The sequence below is a fragment of the Pelodiscus sinensis genome, chromosome 6, assembly GCF_049634645.1.
Source record: "Pelodiscus sinensis isolate JC-2024 chromosome 6, ASM4963464v1, whole genome shotgun sequence".
NCBI lineage: Eukaryota > Metazoa > Chordata > Testudines > Trionychidae > Pelodiscus > Pelodiscus sinensis.
The window spans coordinates 127,104,043-127,126,797 of record NC_134716.1 but is presented as its reverse complement, the minus strand read 5'-3'; the positions used below and the strand labels follow the sequence as shown (position 1 = coordinate 127,126,797).

The 22,755-nt window shown below is 47.0% G+C and overlaps 1 protein-coding gene across 1 annotated transcript in view; it reads right to left on the bottom strand.

The window, feature by feature from the left end:
* The window catches only part of DNAI1 (dynein axonemal intermediate chain 1), a 208,956-nt gene extending 186,309 nt beyond the window's left edge, over positions 1 to 22,647 (bottom strand). The window contains exons 1-3 of the mRNA XM_075932798.1: positions 22,496 to 22,647; positions 4,602 to 4,676; positions 1,322 to 1,420 (exon numbers count right to left, since the gene is read on the bottom strand). Coding sequence (XP_075788913.1) covers positions 1,322 to 1,420; positions 4,602 to 4,676; positions 22,496 to 22,528 — 207 coding nt within the window. The 5' untranslated portion in view covers positions 22,529 to 22,647. The remainder of the gene's footprint in view (positions 1 to 1,321; positions 1,421 to 4,601; positions 4,677 to 22,495) is intronic.
* Between the last annotated feature and the right edge of the window lie 108 nt (positions 22,648 to 22,755).

Genomic DNA, 22,755 nt, shown 5'->3' with positions numbered 1-22,755 from the left:
GGGATCCCCTTTGAGCATAGAAACTGGAGGCAGGTGAGGACAGGGATATCCCTGGCTCTGGGATTCCCCTGGAGCAAAGCTTCCAAGGAGGAAGTCCAGAGTGCTAGGACCCTCAATACAAAATACTCCAGAATCCTGCTTGTCCCTGGGGTGCTCAGGGTTTGTTGGTGGGCCATATGGGATGTTCCATAAGAGGAAACCCTGTTTCATCACTTCAGTGGAAGAGCGACGAGGAGTCCTGTGGCACCTAATAGACTAACTGAAGTGTAGGAGCATAAGCTTTCGTGGGCAAAGACCCACTTCGTCAGATGCATGTAGTGGAAATTTCCAGAGGCAGGTATAAATATGCAGGCCAGGATCAGGCTGGAGATGACAAGGTGGATCCAATCAAGGAGGATGAGGCCCACTTCTAGCAGCTAATCTGGAGGTGTGAATTCCAAGAGAGCAGAAGCTGCTTTTGTAGTTAGCGAGCCATTCACAGTCTTATGTAAAGGTCATTGAGTCCAGCCCCCCGCCCTCAAGGCAGGACCAAGCTCCGTCTACACCATCCCTGACAGATGTCTATCTAACCTGTTCTTAAATATCTCCAGAGAGGGAGATTCCACCACCTCCCTTGGCAATTTATTCCAATATTTGACCACCCTGACAGTTAGGAATCTAAACCTCCCCTGCTGCACTTTAAGCCCATTACTCCTTGTCCTGTCCTCAGAAACCAAGAGGAACAAATTTTCTCCTTCCTCCTTGTGACACCCTTTTAGATATTTGAAAACCGCTCTCATGTCCCCCCTTAATCTTCTTTTTTCCAAACTAAACAAGCCCAGTTCATGAAGCCTGGCTTCATAGGTCATGTTCTCTAAGCCTTTAATCATTCTTGTCACTCTTCTCTGTACCCTTTCCAATTTCTCCACATCTTTCTTGAAATGTGGCGCCCAGAACTGGACACAGTACTCCAGCTGAGGCCTAACTAGTGCAGAGTAGAGCGGCAGAATGACTTCACGAGTTTTGCTTACAACACACCTGTTGATACAACCTAGAATCATATTTGCTTTTTTTGCAGCAGCATCACACTGTTGACTCATATTCAACTTGTGGTCCACTATGACCCCTAGATCCCTTTCCACCATGCTCCTTCCTAGACAGTCGCTTCCCATCTTGTATGTATGGAACTGATTGTTCCTTCCTAAGTGGAGCACTTTGCATTTCTCTTTATTAAACCTCATCCTGTTTACCTCTGACCATTTCTCTAACTTGCTAAGGTCATTCTGAATTATGTCCCTATCCTCCAAAGAAGTTGCAACCCCACCCCACCCAGTTTACTCACAGCTTCAGTCAACTCCAATTGGTCTGGGGGTTTGATGAGAGTTTTTGCTGATGTCCATTCATCTGCCCCCTCTCCCACTTCAGTGGCGGCATCTTCATCCTAGCAGGGGAGCAACAAACCTATTAATGCCCTGAGGTGGGGACAGCTCTGTTGGTTCCAAACGCATTATTTTGCCAGTTCTAGAGGTTTCAGGGAAGGGAAGCAGGGAAGCAGCTGGCTCCAGCTTGACCTGTCTGAACAAAGCTTCGGCCAGGCTTAGCTAACACCAATCTTGTGGGTCTCGAAGGTGAGAGCTGCCCATGAATGAACCAGCAAGGTACTCTGCATTTCTCAGGATCAGACCTTGCGTTACTGTCAAAGGTGCTTGTCATGTCAGAAGATCATTTATTTCCCTTCTCACAACAAGGGCAATCTTTTTTTTTCATTTAATCTTCATCATTTAAAAGAGGACTCTAGTTCTCTTGGTCATATGACACCCAACCTCTAAAAGAGCCATCATGTAGAACATATTACACTGACGCGCTAGAATGGAGCTCTCGGGACAAATATTTTGGTGGCCACTCGCAAGCTTTTTCCTAAAATACTTAATCAGCTTCAGGAAAACCAAATAAACATACACATACACATAGAATCATAGAGCACTAGAATGGGCAGGGACCTCAAGAAGGCATCAAGTCCAGTCCCCTGCCCTCACGGCAGGACCAAGCACTATCTGGATCATCCTTGACAGGTGTCTGTCCAACCTGCTCTTAAATATCTCCAGTGATGGAGATTCCACAACCTCCCTAGGCAATTTATTCCAGTGTTTACCCACCCTGACAGTTAGGAAGTTTTTCCTAATGCCCAACCTAAACCCCCTTTGCTGCAATGTAAGCCCATTGCTTCTTGTCCTAATCATTGTCCACATCACATGACCAAATCATTGTAATGTCTTGCTTGCTACTAAGCGTGGTGCAAAAAGTGATATTAACAAACACAAGTATCACTTTTTGCAGCAGCCCTACTCAGCCTTGCCAAACTTGGGGATCAATTAAACTCCAGATGGAGGGTCAGGGGAGGCAGCAGGCACCAGGAGAGATGGAGGTGAACGGCAAGGTGAGGCAGTGGGACGCTGGAGCCTGAAGCCCTGCAGCCAGAGCTTAAGCCTAAAATCTGAACCCCACCACCCTTGGGAAGGAAGCAAACTGCCTGGCTGCCTGGCCCTGCAGAGTTGTGACCTAGAGGGGAGCAGGTGGTACCTCCAGGTGGTACCTCCAGGAGCAACAGGGAGTGGGAGGGTTGCTAGATACCCCTCTTTTAATATCAGAGCCCAGGAGTCTGTGGCCACCAGAAAAGTCCTTGGTGGCTGCATTTAAGAGACACTTTTCGTAGATCCAGTCTGCTCTGCGGCTCAGGAAAGGACCATTCGTTATTTCTAAAGTCGAGTTACATCAGCTACACCTAGAAATGATTTCATATATACAGATTTAGGGAGTGTATCTTAGGCAGAGCAATGGGAGCTGTTTTCTTGTAAAGCTCAGCAGGTGTTGTCCCACAAGGCAAGCAAACCTCCTATCTGCATGGTTGGAGTGCAGAGATGCTTGCGTTGGGGTGTGGTGTCATTACACTACCTCAGTAATAGAAAAGTGATTGCTGTGGGGATTCATGTAAATTCCTGTTCATTACCGCTACATTTGCAGTGTACCAAGTCACTGGTTAAAGAGCTTAACAGCTTGGGGCAAATTTTCTCTCTTAAATTAGAATGCGTAATTAGTTTAATTTAAAATAAATCAATCTTTCTTTTACATACAGTTGTCTCAGCTATGTTAAACTGTCTCTCTTAGTCCAGAGGTGCACAACCTGTGGACTTGAAGCCATGTCCAGAGTCTGAACTTCTCATGCCTGCCAGGTTTCAGGCACAGGGGCTGTAATAAGGATCCAATGAACATTGCCTGCCAGATAAGGCAGCAAGAAGAGCGTGCAGCAAACTAAACAAAGTCTTTGGGATCCTGCCCCATCCCTCGGAACAGCCAAAAAGATTCTTAGTGAGGAGGGAGAAAGGGAAGACCCCTCCAGCTCTGTTTGACACTGCGGCCCAAAATACAATCGCAGGGGGGAGGGATAGCTCAGTGGTTTGAGCATTGGCCTGCTAAACCCAGGGTTGTGAGCTCAATCCTTGAGGAGGCCATTTGGGGCAAAAATCTGTCAGGGATGGTACTTCATCCTGCTGTAAAGGCAGGGGACTGGACTTGATAACCTCTCAAGGTCCCTTTCAGTGCTAGGAGATAGGCAAAATCCTGAAGATGCAGTGTTAGGTGGTTTCTACTGCCCCCTATGAGACTGTTATTTGTACAACACCATAAGAATACAAAGCACTGTACAGGTTGAACCTCTCTAGTCCGATACCCTTGGGACCTGATGGCTGCTGAACCACAGGAGGTCAATATTGTCTAGCAGCATCACCAACACTTCCGTAGCCTGTGGGCTCTTACAAGACATTTAGGAGTCAATTAGAGCTAAATAACAGCACAGAACACTAAGAGCCAGGACTGATTGCTGTAAACAAACTTCAGTGGACCATGGGAAGTCACACCCATGATAAATGGACATAGAAACACAGAATTCTAGGGCGGGAAGAGACCTTAGGAGGTCATCAAGTCCAGCCTCCTCCCTAAAGCAGGACCAACCTTAACTTAGACATCTGGCTAACTAAAATCAGGCCGGACGGACTATGGACGTTGCCGGACCAGAGAGCTCTGGACTAGAGAGATTCAACCTGTACAATATGCCAAGCCAAGCAATGACTGAAAAGGGATCCTGGCAGCTCCAGTCAGCACGACTCACAGAGCCATTAAAAGACCCATCAGTGGTACAGCAGCATTAAGGCAGGCTCCTTGTTAGCCCTGGCTTCACCCATCTCTCTAACTTTTGTGGTTCTCTGTTTAACCATAAGAAATTGAGCTATGCTTTCAGCTTGCTACCTGGACAGGCACCTTGCCCACAATCCTTGTCTAGGGTTGGTTTCTATGTTGGAAGTTACATCATAAAACTCTTTAATGTTTTAATTTTTGTGACCTACCTTAAATGTACTTTAGTGTTAATTTCCATGTCATACTCGAATTTACTGATGTAATTCCCTTCTTAGAGAGTCTAGAGCAGCCCTATATTGCTAAATCATTTTAAATTTCTCCAGTTATATCTACTTGGCCATTATTGAAATGTAATCTACTTTGCTTTCATGGATGCAGACAAATGCTGTCACTCAGAAAGTTTGGGATTGGTGACAAGTTGTGACTCTTACCCGTTTTTTCGAGATGGTTTTGGAAATCCTGGAGTGTACTGACTTTACTCCTGATCCTATAGTTCCACCTTGGCTCTAAAACAAACATACACAAAATGTTAAACCTGTGAAGATGTTTATACTCACTTTCCTGGTATAACCAAAGCAAAAAGAAGAACTGAGAAGAGCCTGACAAGCTTTGTTAAAATGAAAACAACTATTATTTCTACAGCATCTTTATCCGAGGATCTCAGGACACTGCACAAACTGAGTCAAAAGTCTGGATATGAATCATTTCACACACACTCCACTGAAAAGAGCCACCTCTATAACAAAGCAGCAATTTAATAGCATGCAGCAACTCTATGTGACAGTTCAAGACAGAAATTGAACAACTGCGTATAAAATTGAAATCAAAGGGGAACTATAAGCCTGGAAAATGTAACTATGAAATTTAGTCAGGACATGGATGCTGTTATTCCTGTTCTTGCAAAAACTATGTCATGGGATCCACAATAGGAAAATGTATTGAATGTATTTGAATTTTTTAAACACATTGAACGTATCTAGGGAACAGAACATACCCTGCTTGGACAGAAGATGGCTATCATGACTGTAATATGACTTTCTTATCTCTTATATCTATAGATCTATATTTCCATAGCTTGATAAGCCTCAAGAACAGGAATTCTGCACGCAAATCATTTTAATGATGACATGTGGCAGCACAGAATACACTAGACCAATATTTTCTCCTGAAATATTCCATGTTGTTCACCCTAGCCACAAGATAAGCCATGAAATGTTATCAACACTAACGAGGTCTTTAGGAAGTTTATTCTGGAAAATTCCATCTCAGAATTGATAGCATGTGGACCAATCCGTGCGTTCCTTTTGGTTGGAAAAGGATGATGGTGACCCAAAGTCCCACTGGCTGTTCACCTCTCTGCAACAATTCTTATCAGGCCAGACAAACTCACTACACTGAACACATGACTGTCATGTTATGTGAGTGATAAAATGAAAGCTAGGGACATCCTGGTCATTAATGTCATTGTGAAGTGTAGGTATTAACAACAAATGAGGAATTGTGGATACTCCTTGCTATTATGCTTAAAAAGTCTGTAACCCAACAAAGGGAGACCCAGGTTTTCTTCCAGACAAGAGGGAGGATAGTTATCTCCCTGTCTCTAATGTCAATTGAGCGTTGTGACTTCAGAGGCAATGGGCAAGTTCATTTTCATCCCGGGTAAACAGGGTGGACAGATTAGCATGAGTATGTGAAATCAACATGGGAAGATACTGGAGTCTGATTCCCAGGAATTAATCCCAATTCTTGGGACAAGGACACTAACCTCCTAGGAATACCTGGAACAATAAAAAGACGTGTTGGTTTTCTATCACAATGGGGGCAAATAGGTTGGTGTTCTTTGTATCTTTGAACAGGGGATCTCTTGCCATGTGGATGGGTGATGTTGAAAGGCTGCTTTCAGTTAGAAACTCAGCTTAGTGAAGGACTGTAGCGTGGTAAGTTTTAGTCACGTAAAAGTGGATTGTACTTTGGTTTGCATTGGAACCATTTCTGTCTCTATTATTCTTGCTTAGTAACACTTAGATCACTGGTTTTCAAACTATGGGTCATGACCCAGGAGGGGGAGGGTGGGATGTCGGGCGCTGGGTCTCCTTGAACTGGTGGAATCAGGAGGAACCCGTGAGTCTGGAAAACAAAATGGAGTGGCTGGGAGTTGTCATTCAGTTTAGCACCAGCAGTTTAATGCTAAGGCAGAGGGGGAACCCTTGATTTACAGTTCTGGATACCTCAAGAAAGCGTCCCGGGCATTTATGCCCTTGTTCAGTCAGTAACAACTCAACAACTTTAAACATAATCATATTCCAGTACATTTAATGTTAAACCATAACATTGCACTGAGCAACATAATTTGCTTTTAACTTTAAATTACGGGGATAATGTTCTTTTAAAAGTCCCAGAGTACCATTGCTGACTTGCTTTTTAGCACACTTGCCAAACGTTGATAGGTTTCAAAAGAACTTTGCAAGTGTCTTCAGAAAACTCAACATACTAACAACATAATTGAATACATAATAATAATAGTATTATCATGCTCTTACATGACACTTTTCACCTGACAATCCCATAGCATTTTACAAAATATTAACTGGGCCTCACAAGACCCAGTGAGATAGGAATTATCATTCTCCACTTCACATATGGAAAGAACATAGAAAGAGTAAGAGATTTCCCAAAGGTCACACAATGAAGTCAGTAGCAGAGCAGAACAACGGCCCCCAGGAATCCTGGCTCCCAGGTCTTTATTCAACCATTAGACCATACTACTCTTACACACTGTTTCAATCCAGTAGCAGTTGCTGATGTAGCCATTCTATTTTAAAAGGAACATGCTGAACATTAATTTAATGTGATTTAAGCAACAAAATTTAAAACAGATTTCCAGAGCACAATTTAATTTAGACCCAATTCAAAAATCAAACGACTAACTTTAAACAGGAAACAAAGGCTACTTACCATTTCCCCTGTAAATGAGTCTATAAATGCATTTATCTGGCAGTAAAGACATCGACAAGGCAATATGAAGATAATTGGTTTTGGCAGTTCAATTAACACAACATAAAGAGCAATCAGTGAACAAAAAATCTGTAACTATATTAAAAGCAAAAAACAACACTGAAGGAAAGCAAGGATCTGACTTCACCCGAAGCAAAAAGAAACTGGTGCAAACACTGTGCCCTGCCTGGTCCTTCCCTGCCACGATTCCCGAGGCAATGGAGGGAATGCAGGGCAGTGGGGTGATCCTACGTGTCACTTGGGGGAATTAAGGATGATGTAGCAGCATAACTCCCTTTGAAAGTCAAGCCTTTTGCTAACTGCACTATGCATATGTCAACCTTCCCTTTGTAAAAAAAACACCAGCAGTAGCCTTTTTGTGTTATTCTCCCAGTCTCACCTCCAAGCCTTTTTCTGTGCGATTCCCTACACTTGGAATTCTCTTCCTCTTGTAGCCTGCAATGCTTAGAGTTCCCTTCCCTTGCGTGTGTCCTTGAGCTCCAGGAAATATATAAACTCTCCCAACAAGGAACCCGATTCTGACAGCTCCTTACTCTGGAGCTGTTCCATTGTAGCCTATTTGTGGTACTGTTATGACCGAGTAGTGATGCAAAGGGTTAAATGGGTGATACTTATCGGATAAGTGGTTCACTAGCAACCTGGCTGGGCTGGAGCAGCCTCCCACCCGCAGGATCCTGATTACCGGATCGTTTAACCAGTTAACTTTTTAAATGGGATTTTACATCTTTGTGACCAAGGGTGTTGAAATTTGAGCCACAAAACTTTTGAGAAAAAATAAAACCCCAAAACCAAAAGTGAGGAAGAAGGGTGGAAAACATAACTCTCCCAACACTTTGCCTCCTGTTGAATTCTCTCTGCCTCGTTCCTTGGAACTCACCAGACGGGCCTTCCCCAGCTTCGTCCGAATCCTGGGTGACATGATCCTGAGGGGGGGGGGGTATCAGCTTCAGGGGCAGAATGACTTCCTGGCTGGTGGGCATCGTGTCCACTCTGGCCTGGTCTTCCTCCTCCTCCTTCTGCACCTCTGTAAGGACTTTTCTATTATAATGGACTCCATTTTGTTTCAACAAACTCCATCTTGGATTGTGCTCTGGGCACTGAAGCAAATAAGACCGGCTTCAACCTGTTTTTCCCGCCAAAGCTGAAAAACACCTCAGAGGTGCACTACACTGCACACGGAACAGGACAGTTTTGCGCTCAGCCCCCTTGCTGCTTTTCCCGCCTAAGAAACTTTAAAAGAACTGTCACCTGAGGGGTCCAGGCTCTTCCTGCTCCTCCTTTTGCCGCTGCTCTTCCGTCACCCTTCCTCTGGCCCTTGGTGCGTCACAGCTTCTTAGTCATCCTGCATCCACTCTTCACAGTGAAGGCTTGAATGCGAGACCTACCATCAGGCTGCAGGATAGAAGCTGCGCGAGGGATAGGAATCTCTGAGCTACTGTGGGCGCCTCCCTCCACAGCCCCTACTGAAGGGTGGGGATTTGTGACTAGGGGACATCTTAGGTTCCTTTGCCTCATTCTGGAATCCTAGTCCTTGTGGTGAAAGCCCTTTGGAATCTCAGGGATCCGTGATTAACTCGAGCCGGAATAACATCTCCGTGGGATCACCTAGTGTTGCTCCCGAACGGCAGGTCTCCTGCTGAACTGTAGAAGGTCCTAGGCTTGCTTCTTCCCCCTCTATCCGTCAAAGTGGAGTGCCATCTTCCATCTAAGCCATACACCTGTAAAGTATTTTAACTACTTACCTGATTGTAATTGGGGAATCCTTTGCTATCTTCTTTTCTCTTCCAGTTTGAGAGTGTGGGGTTGGTTCATAACCGGTTGTACTGGGGTTGATGTCAGTGTCATACGCTGTGTATTGTTTCAAATTCTTTAATAGATTGGTTAAATTTACATTCGAGTTGCATTGTTATTTCGGCCCAATTAATCCACTGGTGATAGATACAGCTGTCGGGGGACCTGTACTTCTGGGTCAGGAACAAAAATCATAAGATCAGATCCTGGTTTTAACCTTAAGTGTTATCGTTACTGAGTTCCTGGTAACACCTCCTCCTCCTCATCTACTGGCCCGCCCTCTGGGAGGCTGGTGATGGGCATCTCCAGGCCAGAGTCCATGACATGGGCGGGGGAAGAAGGGGCGGATTCCACCCCCAGGGTGCAGTGCAGCTGTTCATAACAGAGGCATGACTGGGGTGCTGCTCCGGAGCGGGAACTCCATTCCCTGGCCTTTATGTAGGCTTACTTGAGTTCTTATTTTCATGCTCACCTGCTCCTGGGTGTGCATGTGACCCTTTTAGCCCAGGCTGGCGGCCATCTGGCCATACACATCAGCATTCCTGCGCCTGGTGCGGAGATCCTGGAGGCTAGCCTCCTCTCCCCAGACCTCAATGAGATCCAGGATCTCCACAGACCAGGAAGGGACCCTCTTCCACCCCTGGGTAGGGGCTTGGGAGCTGGCTGCCAGCTCAGTTGCAGTCGTGGAGGGCTCGGTGGGGTCGCTCATGGCGGCAGTAATGGGCGTTGCTCTGTGACACAGGGCTGCCAGGGCCCTCCTTCTGCCACGAGCAGGTTCCCTTCTACCTGCACCTTTATACCTATGAGAAGCTGTGAGAAGCTCTGGAGGCCAATTAATTAGAAATAACCTCAGCTGTGCTGTCCACACCCCCCAATTTCAAAATAACTATTTCAGAATAAGCGTTATTCCTCGTGGAATGAGGGTTTATTACTCCGAAATAAGAAACCTGCTATTTTGAAATGATTTTGAAATAATGGGCTTACTGTGTAGACACTCACCTTGTTATTTCGGAATAATGCTGCAGTGCAGATGTGCCCTCAGATAGTATCGAAATGTCTATCCCAGTACATGTTTCCCTGACAAAGGAAGGCTAGGGACACTGTTCTTACTCATTCTGGTTAATAAGTATTGATGGACCTAACCTCTTTGAATTCTTCGAGTTGTTTTTTGACCCCTGTTAAAGTCCTGGTCTTCACAACATCCTCTGGCAAGGAGTTCCACAAGTTGACTATGTGCAGAGAGAAGACAAAATTCCTTTTGTTTGTTTTAAACCTGCTATCTATTAATTTATTTTGGTGACCCCCCCCCCAGTTCCTATGTTACAGAAACAAGTACATAACTTTTCCTTATTCACTTTCTCCATACCAGTCATGATTTTATAGACCTCTATCATATGCCCCTTAATCTCCTCTTTTCTAAGCTGAAAAGTCCCAGCCTTTTTAATCTCTCTTCATATGGGACCCGTTCCAAACCCCTCATCATTTTTGTTCCCCTTTTTTTAACCTTTTCCAATGCCAAGATATCTTTTTTGAGATGAAGCAACTACATCTATACGCAGTATTAAGATGTGGGCGTACCATGGATATATAGAGAGGCAATAAGATAGTCTCTGTCTTATTCTCTATCCCCGTTTTAGTGATGCCCAACATTTCTTGTTTTCTTTTTTGAATGGCGCTGCACACTGAGTGGATGTTTTCAAAGAACTATCCACAATGACTCCAGTGTAGTGAACTTTCCTGTATTAGCCTTCAGGGAATAGGGACAGACTTAGACTCTGATCTTCTGAAGACATACCCACTAAGTCCATTCACATTTCTAAGGGTACGTCTACACTATGAAATAACACTACAAGCAGTTATTTTGACATAATGTCGAAATAATGGCAAGCTGGAGGACTTCTTACTCTGACTTCTGTAACCTTCATTTTACGAGGAGTAAGGGACGTTGGAGGAAGAATCCTCTACCTCAGATTTCCTGCTGTGTAGACAGTGCCAAAAGCTGAAATAAGCTATTTCAACTTAAGCTATGCAATTGACTTAGCTGAATTTACATAGTTTATTTTGGCTTTAACCCTGCTGTGTAGATGTACCCTTTGGCTATGTCTACACTGGCCAGTCTTTCATAAGAACATATGCAAATGAGGCGTGGCGATGAATATTGCTGTGCCTCATTTGCATACTTAATGAGCCACCATTTTTGCGCAATGGGCTGTTGCGCAAGAAGGAGCAATCTACACTGCTCCTTCTTGAGCAAAAACCCTCTCTTGCACAAGAGCCATTCTGCCGCTTATTTTCAGGAAGAACGGCTCTTGTGCAAGAGGAGGTTTTTGCACAAGAAGGCGCAGTGTAGGCAAAAGCCCCTTGTGCAAAATGGCGGCTCATTATTAAGTATGCAGATGAGGCACAGCGATATTCACCACCATGCCTCATTTGCATATGTTCTTGCGCAAGACTGGGTAATGTAGACGTAGCCAATGTCTTTGCAAGACAGGGGGCAAATGGAGTGACAGGACTTTTCCATATCTAAGTTCTAGGATAGTTGGTTATTTTTACTCGTGTTACAGAAGCACAAAACAGCCCACCTGAAATCAGGCCTCATTGTGCTAGGTGCAGTATACACAGAGCTAGACAGCCTCTGAATCTATGTTCTTACAATGTAAGTGGTCAGGACCGATGAACAACAGGAGGTGGAAAAACACTGAAAAGTGAATCTCACTGAGGAATAAAACATCATTTTTAATACCCCCAAAATAGACACCGACTTTTGTTTTGTCCAGTGGGTGCTTTTCAAGAGGTATGCGGGGGGGAGGGGGGCTCTGCCTGTTTTATGAGGAGACTGTTTTCAGCACATTTGTATACTTCTTTCATATTTTAGTGACTGACTATTTGTCTGTGATTGGCTTCTTTACTATCTGAATAATGATTAAGTTGTTATGAATGACATAATTACATTATCATGGATTATAGTATATTATAATCATTGCAATCACCTGCAAGCTGTGTTCATTAACATCCCAGTTTAAAGACATTACATTTCACTTTAGCTTTCTGGACAAAACCGTCAGCAGACTTATTTACATCTTGTTCCCTGGCATGGTCTTGCTCGGGATGGGGGACCTAAGGCCAGGGGGCCAGAGGCAACCTCTAGCTTGTCTGAATCCAGCTCCCAAGGCTTGGGGCTACCCACCCGAGCATTGGGGAGCCCACGCTGGTGTTCCAACCCTCTGCCCACCATTCTGCCACAGGGCTGAAGCACACAAAATCTACTAGCCTGGGCACCGCTAGGCTCTGGTGTGTGAGGGGAATGTGGGGTCTTTCTCCTCAGTCAGGGGCCGTGTCAGTGAGGGTTTCTGTGGGTTTAGGGTTTTTTGCTTCTCACTTGTGTGTGGCCCCTGACTGATTTTCTGTGAATCAGCAACCCCTGACCCAAAAAAGTTTCCCCATCCTTGGTCTCGATGCCGGTTAAGGACAGTTACATGACTAAACTGCGTCTCTCCCATTGATGACCAGAGATCATTTTTAAGTCTTCTGAAGCTGGCGAATGGGCGCTCTGCAGTTCCAGCTGTTACAGGCATAGTGAAGTGCAGTATTTTGGAAGCGCAGATTTCTTTCATGATTGGTAACAGCTAAGTTAGACCTCATTGTGCTGTATGTATAGTCACTGGCGGTTGGTGCAGCTGGGGCTGGGGGAAGCAGGCCCTCAGCCCCAGCTACAGCCACATCCCCTCTGTAGAGGCCCTGGCTCCCATGTGGAGGGGAGGAGGCGGGGCAGCATGCCGAGCACTCCCCATCCTCCACGGACCGCCAGAGAGGAGCAGAGAAGTGGGGCTGCATGCAAAGGGAGCAGGCGTACAGCGCAGCTCCCGGAGCACCGGGGAGGGGAAGAGAGGTGAGGGGAGCGGGCATACAGTGCAGCTCCCGGAGCACAGGGAGGGGAAGAGAGGTGAGGGGAGCGGGCGTGCAGCGCAGCTCCTGGAGCACCGGGGAGGGGAAGAGAGGTGAGGGGAGCGGGCGTGCAGCGCAGCTCCTGGAGCACCGGGGAGGGGAAGAGAGGTGAGGGGAGCGGGCATACAGTGCAGCTCCCGGAGCACAGGGAGGGGAAGAGAGGTGAGGGGAGCGGGCGTGCAGCGCAGCTCCTGGAGCACCGGGGAGGGGAAGAGAGGTGAGGGGAGCGGGCGTACAGTGCAGCTCCTGGAGCACCGGGGAAGGGAAGAGAGGAGAGGGGAGCGGGCGTACAGCGCAGCTCCCGGAGCACAGGGAGGGGAAGAGAGGTGAGGGGAGCGGGCGTGCAGCGCAGCTCCTGGAGCACCGGGGAGGGGAAGAGAGGTGAGGGGAGCGGGCATACAGTGCAGCTCCCGGAGCACAGGGAGGGGAAGAGAGGTGAGGGGAGCGGGCGTGCAGCGCAGCTCCTGGAGCACCGGGGAGGGGAAGAGAGGTGAGGGGAGCGGGTGTACAGCGCAGCTCCCGGAGCACAGGGAGGGGAAGAGAGGTGAGGGGAGCGGGCGTACAGTGCAGCTCCCGGAGCACCGGGGAGGGGAAGAGAGGTGAGGGGAGCGGGCGTACAGCGCAGCTCCCGGAGCACAGGGAGGGGAAGAGAGGTGAGGGGAGCGGGCGTACAGTGCAGCTCCCGGAGCACCGGGGAGGGGAAGAGAGGTGAGGGGAGCGGGCGTACAGTGCAGCTCCCGGAGCACCGGTGAGGGGAAGAGAGGAGAGGGGAGCGGGCGTACAGTGCAGCTCCCGGAGCACCGGGGAGGGGAAGAGAGGTGAGGGGAGCGGGCGTACAGTGCAGCTCCCGGAGCACAGGGAGGGGAAGAGAGGTGAGGGGAGCGGGCGTACAGTGCAGCTCCCGGAGCACCGGGGAGGGGAAGAGAGGTGAGGGGAGCAGGCATGCAGCGCAGCTCCTGGAGTGCTGGGGAGGGGAAGAGAGGTGATAGAGGCATCAGCATGGAGGGGGAGGAGGGTGGATGAGGCAGCTCCGTGTGAGCGAATATGTGTGGGGAGCTGGCTTGAAAGCCGGTTCTCCATGCTCATCGGCTCCCACCTGTCCCCCCAACTCCCAAGAGAGACGCGCAGGGGATGCAGACAGGCGGCTCCATGAGAGCTGATATATGTGGGGAGCTGGCTTGAAAACTGGCTTCCCATGTGTATTGGATCCTGTTCCCCCCCTTGTTACCTCTGATACAAAGGCCGCTGATAAGGCTAAACTTATCGATTAATCGTGCACTCGACTACACATTGATTTCCCTAGTGGAGGACCCCCAGTCTTGGACTGTAGACAGTCTGGTTTCTATGCAATTCCGCCTGAATTGGGTCAGTCAGTAGTGTCTCCTCCCCCCAGCACCTATTGTCACAACCAGCTGTTGATCCTTTACAATTTAGCAATCCAAATGTACCTGCTAAAGTTGCTTTATCTTCCAGAGCACAGACACTATCTATCATTCCTGCTTTCCCTGGAGCAGCGCACAAAGGTTAGCATGTAGCCTGATAGAACAGATGAACCAAGTCACTAGCAGCTTCCGGCAAAGAGTCAGTTAAAGCGACCTGAGGCTGCCATTTCAGCAAAGCCATCTAGTAATTTCCTGTTAGCATCTTACTCTTGTTTTGAATGTCAGCAGCCTCCATAGTGAAGGGCTGCGTGATACAATGAGCACGATAATCCTACGTGGAAATAAAGCAAAGGGAAGCAAGGTCACTTTTGGGTTTCTCTGCAGCAGACGTCAATTTACACACAACAGGGATTCTAATTTAACAGCTATTTACCAAGAAGGTTTTTTTTTAAATCTGCTTTTTGAAAAACACCAACCAAAGTGTTCATTGTACATGGCAGGAATGGCTTCGTGCACCTTTCAGGCCAGCAGGCTCTTCTGCAGGGAACAAAAAGAAACATGTTCGAGTGTCGCTTGTGTTTTATGAACAATCCCTCTTGGTTTCTCATTGACAACTTACTTGGGTAGGAAAAAAAACAACATGTATGCATCAACAAGCACAAGCCTGTGCCTTGAGGGTAATGGGAAACCTCTTGCTGTCCAAACTCGTAAGCGTCGCCTACAATGGGGAAAAAAAACCGTTGCTGACACAGGTTGGTGATGAACTGGTTCTGAATACAGTTTAGCCCTAAATGTGGACAAAGAAAAACTGTGTTCAGTACCAGTTAAGAAATTGGTTAAATCCTGCTTCTATTCCAGGCCAGTTTATCAGTGTGCATATTTGTCAGCAATGGGTGCATTTCATAGTTAAGGCAAAGCAATAGGATGCAAGAGCCATAAGACTCAGAGGTTTCTGGATCTGGCAGAGGTTACACCAGAGTGCTTGTTAACATCCTATCAAGGAGACAAGTTAAAGGTTTTCAAGTTGGCAGGGCCTGATTAAATGGATCCTAGAATAATCGAATTGCTGATTGAGGAGGTATCTGAGCTAGATGAAACAAAATACAGGACTATGTAGCACTTTAAAGACTAACAAGATGGTTTATTAGATGATGAACTTTCGTGGGCCAGACCCACTTCCTCAGATCAAATAATGGAAGAAAATAGTCACAACCATATATACCAAAGGATACAATTTTAAAAAAATGAACACACATGAAAAGGACAAATCACATTACAGAACAGAAGAGGGATGTGGGGGGGGGGGGGAAGAGGTGAATGCCAGTGAGTTAATGATATTAGATGTGGGGAAGGGGAAATGTCTGTGAGTTAATAGTATTAGAGGTGATAATTGGGGAAGCTATCTTTGTAATGTGTAAGATAGCTGGGGTCTTTGTCACTAATACCAACCCTGGTACTTTCCCTTGCAACAAACCCCGCTGCCAGCTTTGTCCACATATTCACTCTGCTGACACCATTATTGGGCCTAACCAAGTGAGTTACAAGATCAAAAATACATATTCCTGCGCATCCAGAAATATAATCTATGCTATCATGTGCCGAAAGTGTCCGTCTGCTATGTACATTGGACAAACGTCTCAGACCCTTCGCCAAAGAATCAATGCCCACAAAACAGACATTAGACAGGATCACAAAGAAAAAACAGTTGCTTGTCATTTCAACCAGAAAGGACACAGTCTCAATGACCTGCTAACCTGCATCCTACTTCAGAAGACATTCAAATCTGCACTTGAAAGGGAATCCTCTGAACTGGCATTCATGCTAAAATTCGACACTCTCCGCACGGGACTTAACAAAGACCCCAGCTATCTTACACATTACAAAGATAGCTTCCCCAATTATCACCTCTAATACTATTAACTCACAGACATTTCCCCTTCCCCACCTCTAATATCATTAACTCACTGGCATTCACCTTCCTTCCCCCCCCACCTACATCTCCCTTCTGTTCTGTAATGTGATTTGTCCTTTTCATGTGTGTTCATTTTTTTTAAATTGTATCCTTTGGTATATATGGTTGTGACTATTTTCTTCCATTATTTGATCTGAGGAAGTGGGTCTGGCCCACGAAAGCTCATCATCTAATAAACCATCTTGTTAGTCTTTAAAGTGCTACATAGTCCTGTATTTTGTTTCAGCTACACCAGACTAACACGGCTACATCTCTATCACTGAGCTAGATGAGTTATCTTCAAAAAGTCACGGCATGTGGGATACTATAGGATTGGAAAAGTGCAAATACAGTGTCCATCTCAGAGGCGAAAGTAACTTAAATTTCTTACAGGTACTGTCATATTGCAATACCTCCCCTGTTTGGGGAGTTCAGGCAGGGGAGTCAGTGTGTGTGTGTGTGAGTGTGTAGCTCGGAGCTGGGAGCACAGCCACTGTGTGAGAGAAGCAGTAGATGTGATATATCTTAACTTTGATACGACTTTTGATACGGTCTTGTGTGACCTTCTCATAGACAAACCATGAAAATACAATGCAGATGGAGCTACTATGAGGTATCATAGAATCATAGAATAATAGGACTGGAAGGGACCTCGAGAGGTCATCGAGTCCAGCCCCCCGCCCTCAAGGCAGGACCAAGCTCCGTCTACACCATCCCTAGGTGCATAACTGGTTGGAATGTTAGATAGCGTGTAACTGAATAGTTGTGTAACCGCATGAAATTTTAGCAGTTGCATGACGATTTGATATTCCCTGGTGCAAGGCCGGCAGCCAGCAGCCAGCACGCTTCCAGCCCTGCTCCTGGGGAGCCCTCTACCATCCCACATTGCTGCTTCTGTATCAGGCAGCCGCATGAGATGGCAAGTAGGAGCCAATCCATGAGTGGAGCCAGTTTAAAACCTGGCTTCTCAAGCAGGCCAGCTCCACCTGCTGCCCTGCACTGCTGTCTCTGATACAGAGGGAGCAGCACCGGGTGGCAGCAGCCCCTGTCCAGAGCCAGCTTTTAAGAGAGGCAGCAAGGGAGGGAATGCATATAGTCGACAAGATTAACTGATAAGCCCAGGCTTATTGGTTAATTATGTAATCGTCTACACATTGACATCCCTAGAGTGCAGACGATACCACACTAGGAGGGGTTACAAGTGCTTTGGGGATGCAATTAAAATTCAAAATGGTGTGGACAAAAATGGAGAAATTGCCTGAAGTAAAAGGATGAAATTCAATAAGGGCAAATACAAAGTGCTCCATTTAACAAGGAACAAAAAGAAGAAACTGATTGACAAAGCCAGTGAACACACAGAAGTCACGTATTACAGGACAGTCCGAACAAAGACAGCAACAGTATGCCACTAACCATCACCTACAGCCCCCAGTTAAAAGCTCTGCTACACATCTTTGAGGGTATGTCTAGACTACATGGCTCCGTTGACGGAGCCATGTAGATTAGACAGGACGGCAAAGGGATATGAAGCTGTGATTTAAATAATCACTGCTTCATTTAAATCAAAATGTCCACCGCACTGTGCCAATAAGCTGATTGTCGGCACAGTGCGGCAGTCTAGACGGGGATCTGCCGACCCCAGAACCCTTCGTCGGCAGATCCTGGCCATTTTGATTTAAATGCAGCGGTGATTATTTAAATTGCAGCTTCATTTCCCTTTTTCGTATAAACTAATCTACATGGTTCCGTCGACGGAGCCATGTACTTTAGACGTTCCCTGAGTGTCTACAACCTATCCTAGATGATGATCCCTCGTTCTCACCAACTTCGGGAGACAGGCCAGTCCTTGATTACAGACAGCCCTCTGACCTGAGACAAATCCTCACCACCAACATCACACCCCACAACAGAAACACTAACACTAACCCAGGAACCAATCCCTGCCAGCTCGGTCCACACATCTACCCTAGCGACACTATCACAGAACCTAACCACATCAGTGATACATCAAAAGCTCATTCACCTGCATAGCTACTAATATATATATATATATATATATATATATATATATATATATATACACACACATACATTAGATCAACTTCAGTTGGTGAGAGACAAGCATTTGGACCAAAGTTGGTCCAGTAAAAGATATTACTTCATCCACCTTGTCTCTCTACATTTCTGAATACTAGCAGTTATGTTGCACAGGTAAGAGCTAAAATCTTGGCTATGGAATACGAATTGTGACTTAAGGATTTCTTGTTACAGTTCTCTACCAGCTGAGGCGAGGACAAGTAAAACTTTTATTCCACACTTGAGAGAATGAGTATGCGTGACATTGTTTTTACTAATCAAATTCGGGGTGTTCTGGGTGACAAGGAGTCAGCTTTGCAAAGGACAAGAACATCCAGTGTGTGTCACTCGAAAAGAAATATTAACTCCTCTCACTACCTTAAATTACACCTTTAATACCTGCTTCTTAGAGCAGCTGATTCTGGAGCTTGCAAGAGGAGAGACAGTTCTTAATTTTCTCCTAAGTGGAGTGCAGGATCTGGTCCAAGAGATGAATAGAGTTGGAATGCTTGGAAATAGTAGCCATAATATAATTAAATTTAACATGCCTGTGATGGGAAAAACACCATAGCAGCCCAGTACTGTAGCATTTAATTTCAGAAAGGGAAGCTACACAAAAATGAGGAAGTTAATTATACAGACATTAAAAGGCACAGCAACAAAAGTAAAATCCCTGCAAGCTGCATGGAAACTTTTCAAAGACACCGTAATAGAGGTCCAACTTAAATGAACACCCCCAAATTAAAAAACACAGTGAGTGAGCCAAAAAAGTACCACTGCGGCTTAACAGCCAAGTAAAAGAAGCAGTGAGAGATAAAAAGACATCTTTTAAAAAGTGGAAGTCAAATCCTAGTGAGGAAAATAGAAAGGAGCATAAACTCTGACAGATTAAGTGTGAAAATAGAACAAGAAAAGCCAAAGGGGAATTTGAAGAACAGCTAGCCCAAAACTCAAAAAGTAACAGCAAATGTTTTAAAGTAGTGGCCCCGTTGGTTGTTTAGCATGCATCAGAAACAGGAAGCCTGCTAAACAATCAGTGGGGTCACTGGGCAATCAAGATGTTAAAGGAGCACTCAAGGACAATGAGGTCTTTGCAGAATAAATACCGGCAGTCCCCGGGTTACGTACAAGATAGGGACTGTAGATTTGTTCTTAAGTTGAATCTGTATGTAAGTCGGAACTGGCGTTCAGATTCAGCCGCTGCTGAAACTGATCAGTTTCAACAGTGGCTGAATCTGGACGCCAGTTCTGACTTACATACAGATTCAACTTAAGAACCCCAGGCATCCCCAAGTCAGCTGCTGCTGAAACTGATCAGCGGCTGATTCCAGGAAGCCCGGGGCAGGGGCTTCCTGTAGTCAGCCACTGGTCATTTTCAGCAGCTGCTGACTTGGGGACACCTGGGGTAGAGCAGCTGGGGTGCTGCTGGGTTGGTCCAGTGGCGCCCAGAGCGGCGCTACGGGACCAACCGGCAGCGCCCCAGCTGCTGTACCACAGGCGTCCGGAGCAAAGCCGCAGAGCACACGGTCAGCGGGACAGCCCAGACGCGCCGTGGCTATCCTGCTGCCCTCGGGCTCTGCGGCTTTGCTCTGCTCTGCTCTGCTCCCCGTCCCCCTGGTCTGCAGACCGGGGAGCAGAGCAGAGCAGAGCAGAGCAGAGCAGAGCAAAGCCGCGGAACACGCGGGCAGCGGACAGCCCAGACGCGTCTGGGCTGTCCGCTGCCCGCGTGTTCCGCTGCTTTGCTTCCTCTCCCTGGTCTGCTGGAGACCAGGGAGAGGAAGGGCCCCGTTCGTAACTGCGGATCCGACATAAGTCGGATCCGCGTAACTCGGGGACTGCCTGTAAATGATTTTTTGCATCAGTCTACATGGCCATTGTTATGATCTTCAGCTAGTTTTAAAGTTAAACCTCACAGCTCGAGGAGGAGCAGAATGACTTAATCTCTCAATAATCTCTAAGTGAGATGCAAAAGCTGAGCAACTTGCAGTATTGCAAAACCTGGGTTGACTGTGTTGCTGCTATTATTCTTCTAGCTCCGTTTATAAAGTTCTCGTGTCCTTGTTCAGACATATTTAACCCAATAAATATGTAACTTTCCTGTTTAGCAAATCTCAGAAGTTAGTTGCTGAAAGTCTGAGATGAAACCAAAGTTTATTTTTTGAAACAAACAACACTTACTAAACCTAGTATTATCATGTCAATAAAAATGATTTGGCCAATGGTGCACTGTAAGGCTGTAACTATGCAGCACTGTAATGGCACGGTAATATGGTGATTGCAGTGTTGCTACAGCTATGTGAGTCCCAGGATACAGACACAAGGTAAGGGATGGAGGCCATATCTTTTATTGGACCAACAAGATGGTAGAAAAGACAAGTGTTTCCAGGCCTAGAGAAGAGCTCTACAAAACAGCAGTAGCGATGCCAGCATGAAATCAATGTTCCTTCTATTTTTTTGTTTCCATGTGCAGAATGAATTATGTTATGTGCACCAATATGGAGATGTGACACACATTACCTCTACGTTGGTGCACATAACAAAATTCATTCTCCACGTGGACAACCTGTGGCAGGGTGTGTCTGAGTGCTTCAGAGTATGGGAGGGGACTTAGAAGAGGAGCTGGCAGGGTGTGTGGGGTCTGGGGTGGGGCTGTTTGGCAGTGGTGGGGAGCAGGTAGCTCCATGCTGCCCCACACTCACCTAGAGGCACCACCCCCTGCAGTCCCATTGGCTACAATTCCTGGCCAATGGGAGCTGTGGGGACTCAGCTTCCTGGAGCTCATCGGTAAAGAGGCTCCACTGGCAGTGGAGGGAAAAGGCAGTGCATGGAGCTGCCTCCCCCAACCACCAGAAGGTTTGGCCCAGAACACAGGTGTTCTATAGCTACAGCGCTAACAAAGCACCCCCTTAGCTCAGAATCCTGGGCTGCAGCCCCAAAAGCCCTTTTCTTAATCTGCCATGCTGATGGGGCCAGTGGCATGCACTCCCCCAGGCCCCGCAGGGAGCTACTGCAGCCAGGGGGAAAAAAAGACTCTCCTGAGGCCATGGCAGCTTTGCGTGTGGCAGCCCTGAGCCCCTGTGAAAGACTTTTAGGCAGCTGAGCAGCTTGGAGGGAACTTTGCAGGAGATGCTCTGCAGTGTGTATGCGGTATAACTGACGTCACACCCCTGAGCGACGTGAGTTATACTGACATAACAGGTAGCGTAGACATAGTGGGTGTGTCTAGACTACAGGTTTTTTTTGAAAAAACTTCCCCTGCATCTAGACTGCTGCCACCTTCTTTTGAAAGTAAATCGAAAGAACACGGCAGTTTTTTCGACCACGGGAAACCTCATTTTACGAGGAAGAATGCCTTTTTTCCAAAGTGCGCTTTCAAAAAAAGGCATCCAAACTGCCTGGGTGCTCTCTTTTGAAAAAGTGGCTTGTTTTTTCTAAAGTACTGGCTGTAGCCTAGACACTCTTTTTCGAAAGAGGCTTGCAGTCTAGGGCTTTGTCTAGACTGGCAAGTTTTTCCGCAAAATCATCTTCTTTTGCGAAAAAACTTGCCAGCTGTCTACACTGGCCGCTTGAATTTCCAGAGAAGCACTGACGATCTCATGTAAGATTGTCAGTGTTTTTCCGGAAATACTATGCTGCTCCCGTTCGGGCAAAAGTCTTTTTCCGAAAGACTTTTCCGTAAAAGGGCCAGTGTAGACAGCACAGTAGTGTTTTTCGCAAAAAAGCTCCGACCGCGAAAATGGCGATCGGGGCTTTTTTGCGGAAAAGCGCGTCTAGATTGGCCACGGACGCTTTTCCACAAAAAGTGCTTTGGCGGAAAAGCATCCTGCCAATGTAGACGCGCCTTTCCGAAAATGCTTTTAACGGAAAACTTTTCCGTTAAAAGCATTTCCAGAAAATCGTGCCAGTGTAGACGCAGCCGAGATGTAGTAGCCAGTGTGGCCTCCTGACAAGCAAGCCATGCGGCTGTAGCCCGGAGACTGGGAGGTGAGGAGAAAGGATGCCCTGCCACCAGGCAGTGATGTGACCACGTGTCAGGGAGCTGGGGCTGAGCCGTGACGCCATGGCACGGAGCGGTGGTGCGTGGGTGACGTCACGGGCCGGTGACGTCATACTGCGGCGTTGAGGTGATGTCATTCTGTCACCCCCCCTGTGGACGGGCCCATACCTGATGGCGCTTGACGGGCAGCTTAGGCGGCATGGCGGCAGCAGCACCCCGGCCCCCAAGTCTCCGCCTCCTCGCTCCCTTCTCCAGGCGCAACCAGCCGCCGGAAGTTGACGTTGGTATCTATGGCCACGGGCCGGAAGTCCCTCTCTGCCCCACCCTCCCCTACGGGCTGAGAATGGTACGCCCCGCCCTGCCGGAAGGGGAGCGTCCCACGGGGGCGGGGCGTTCTTCCCACCCGCCTCGGGAATGGTTCATCCCGC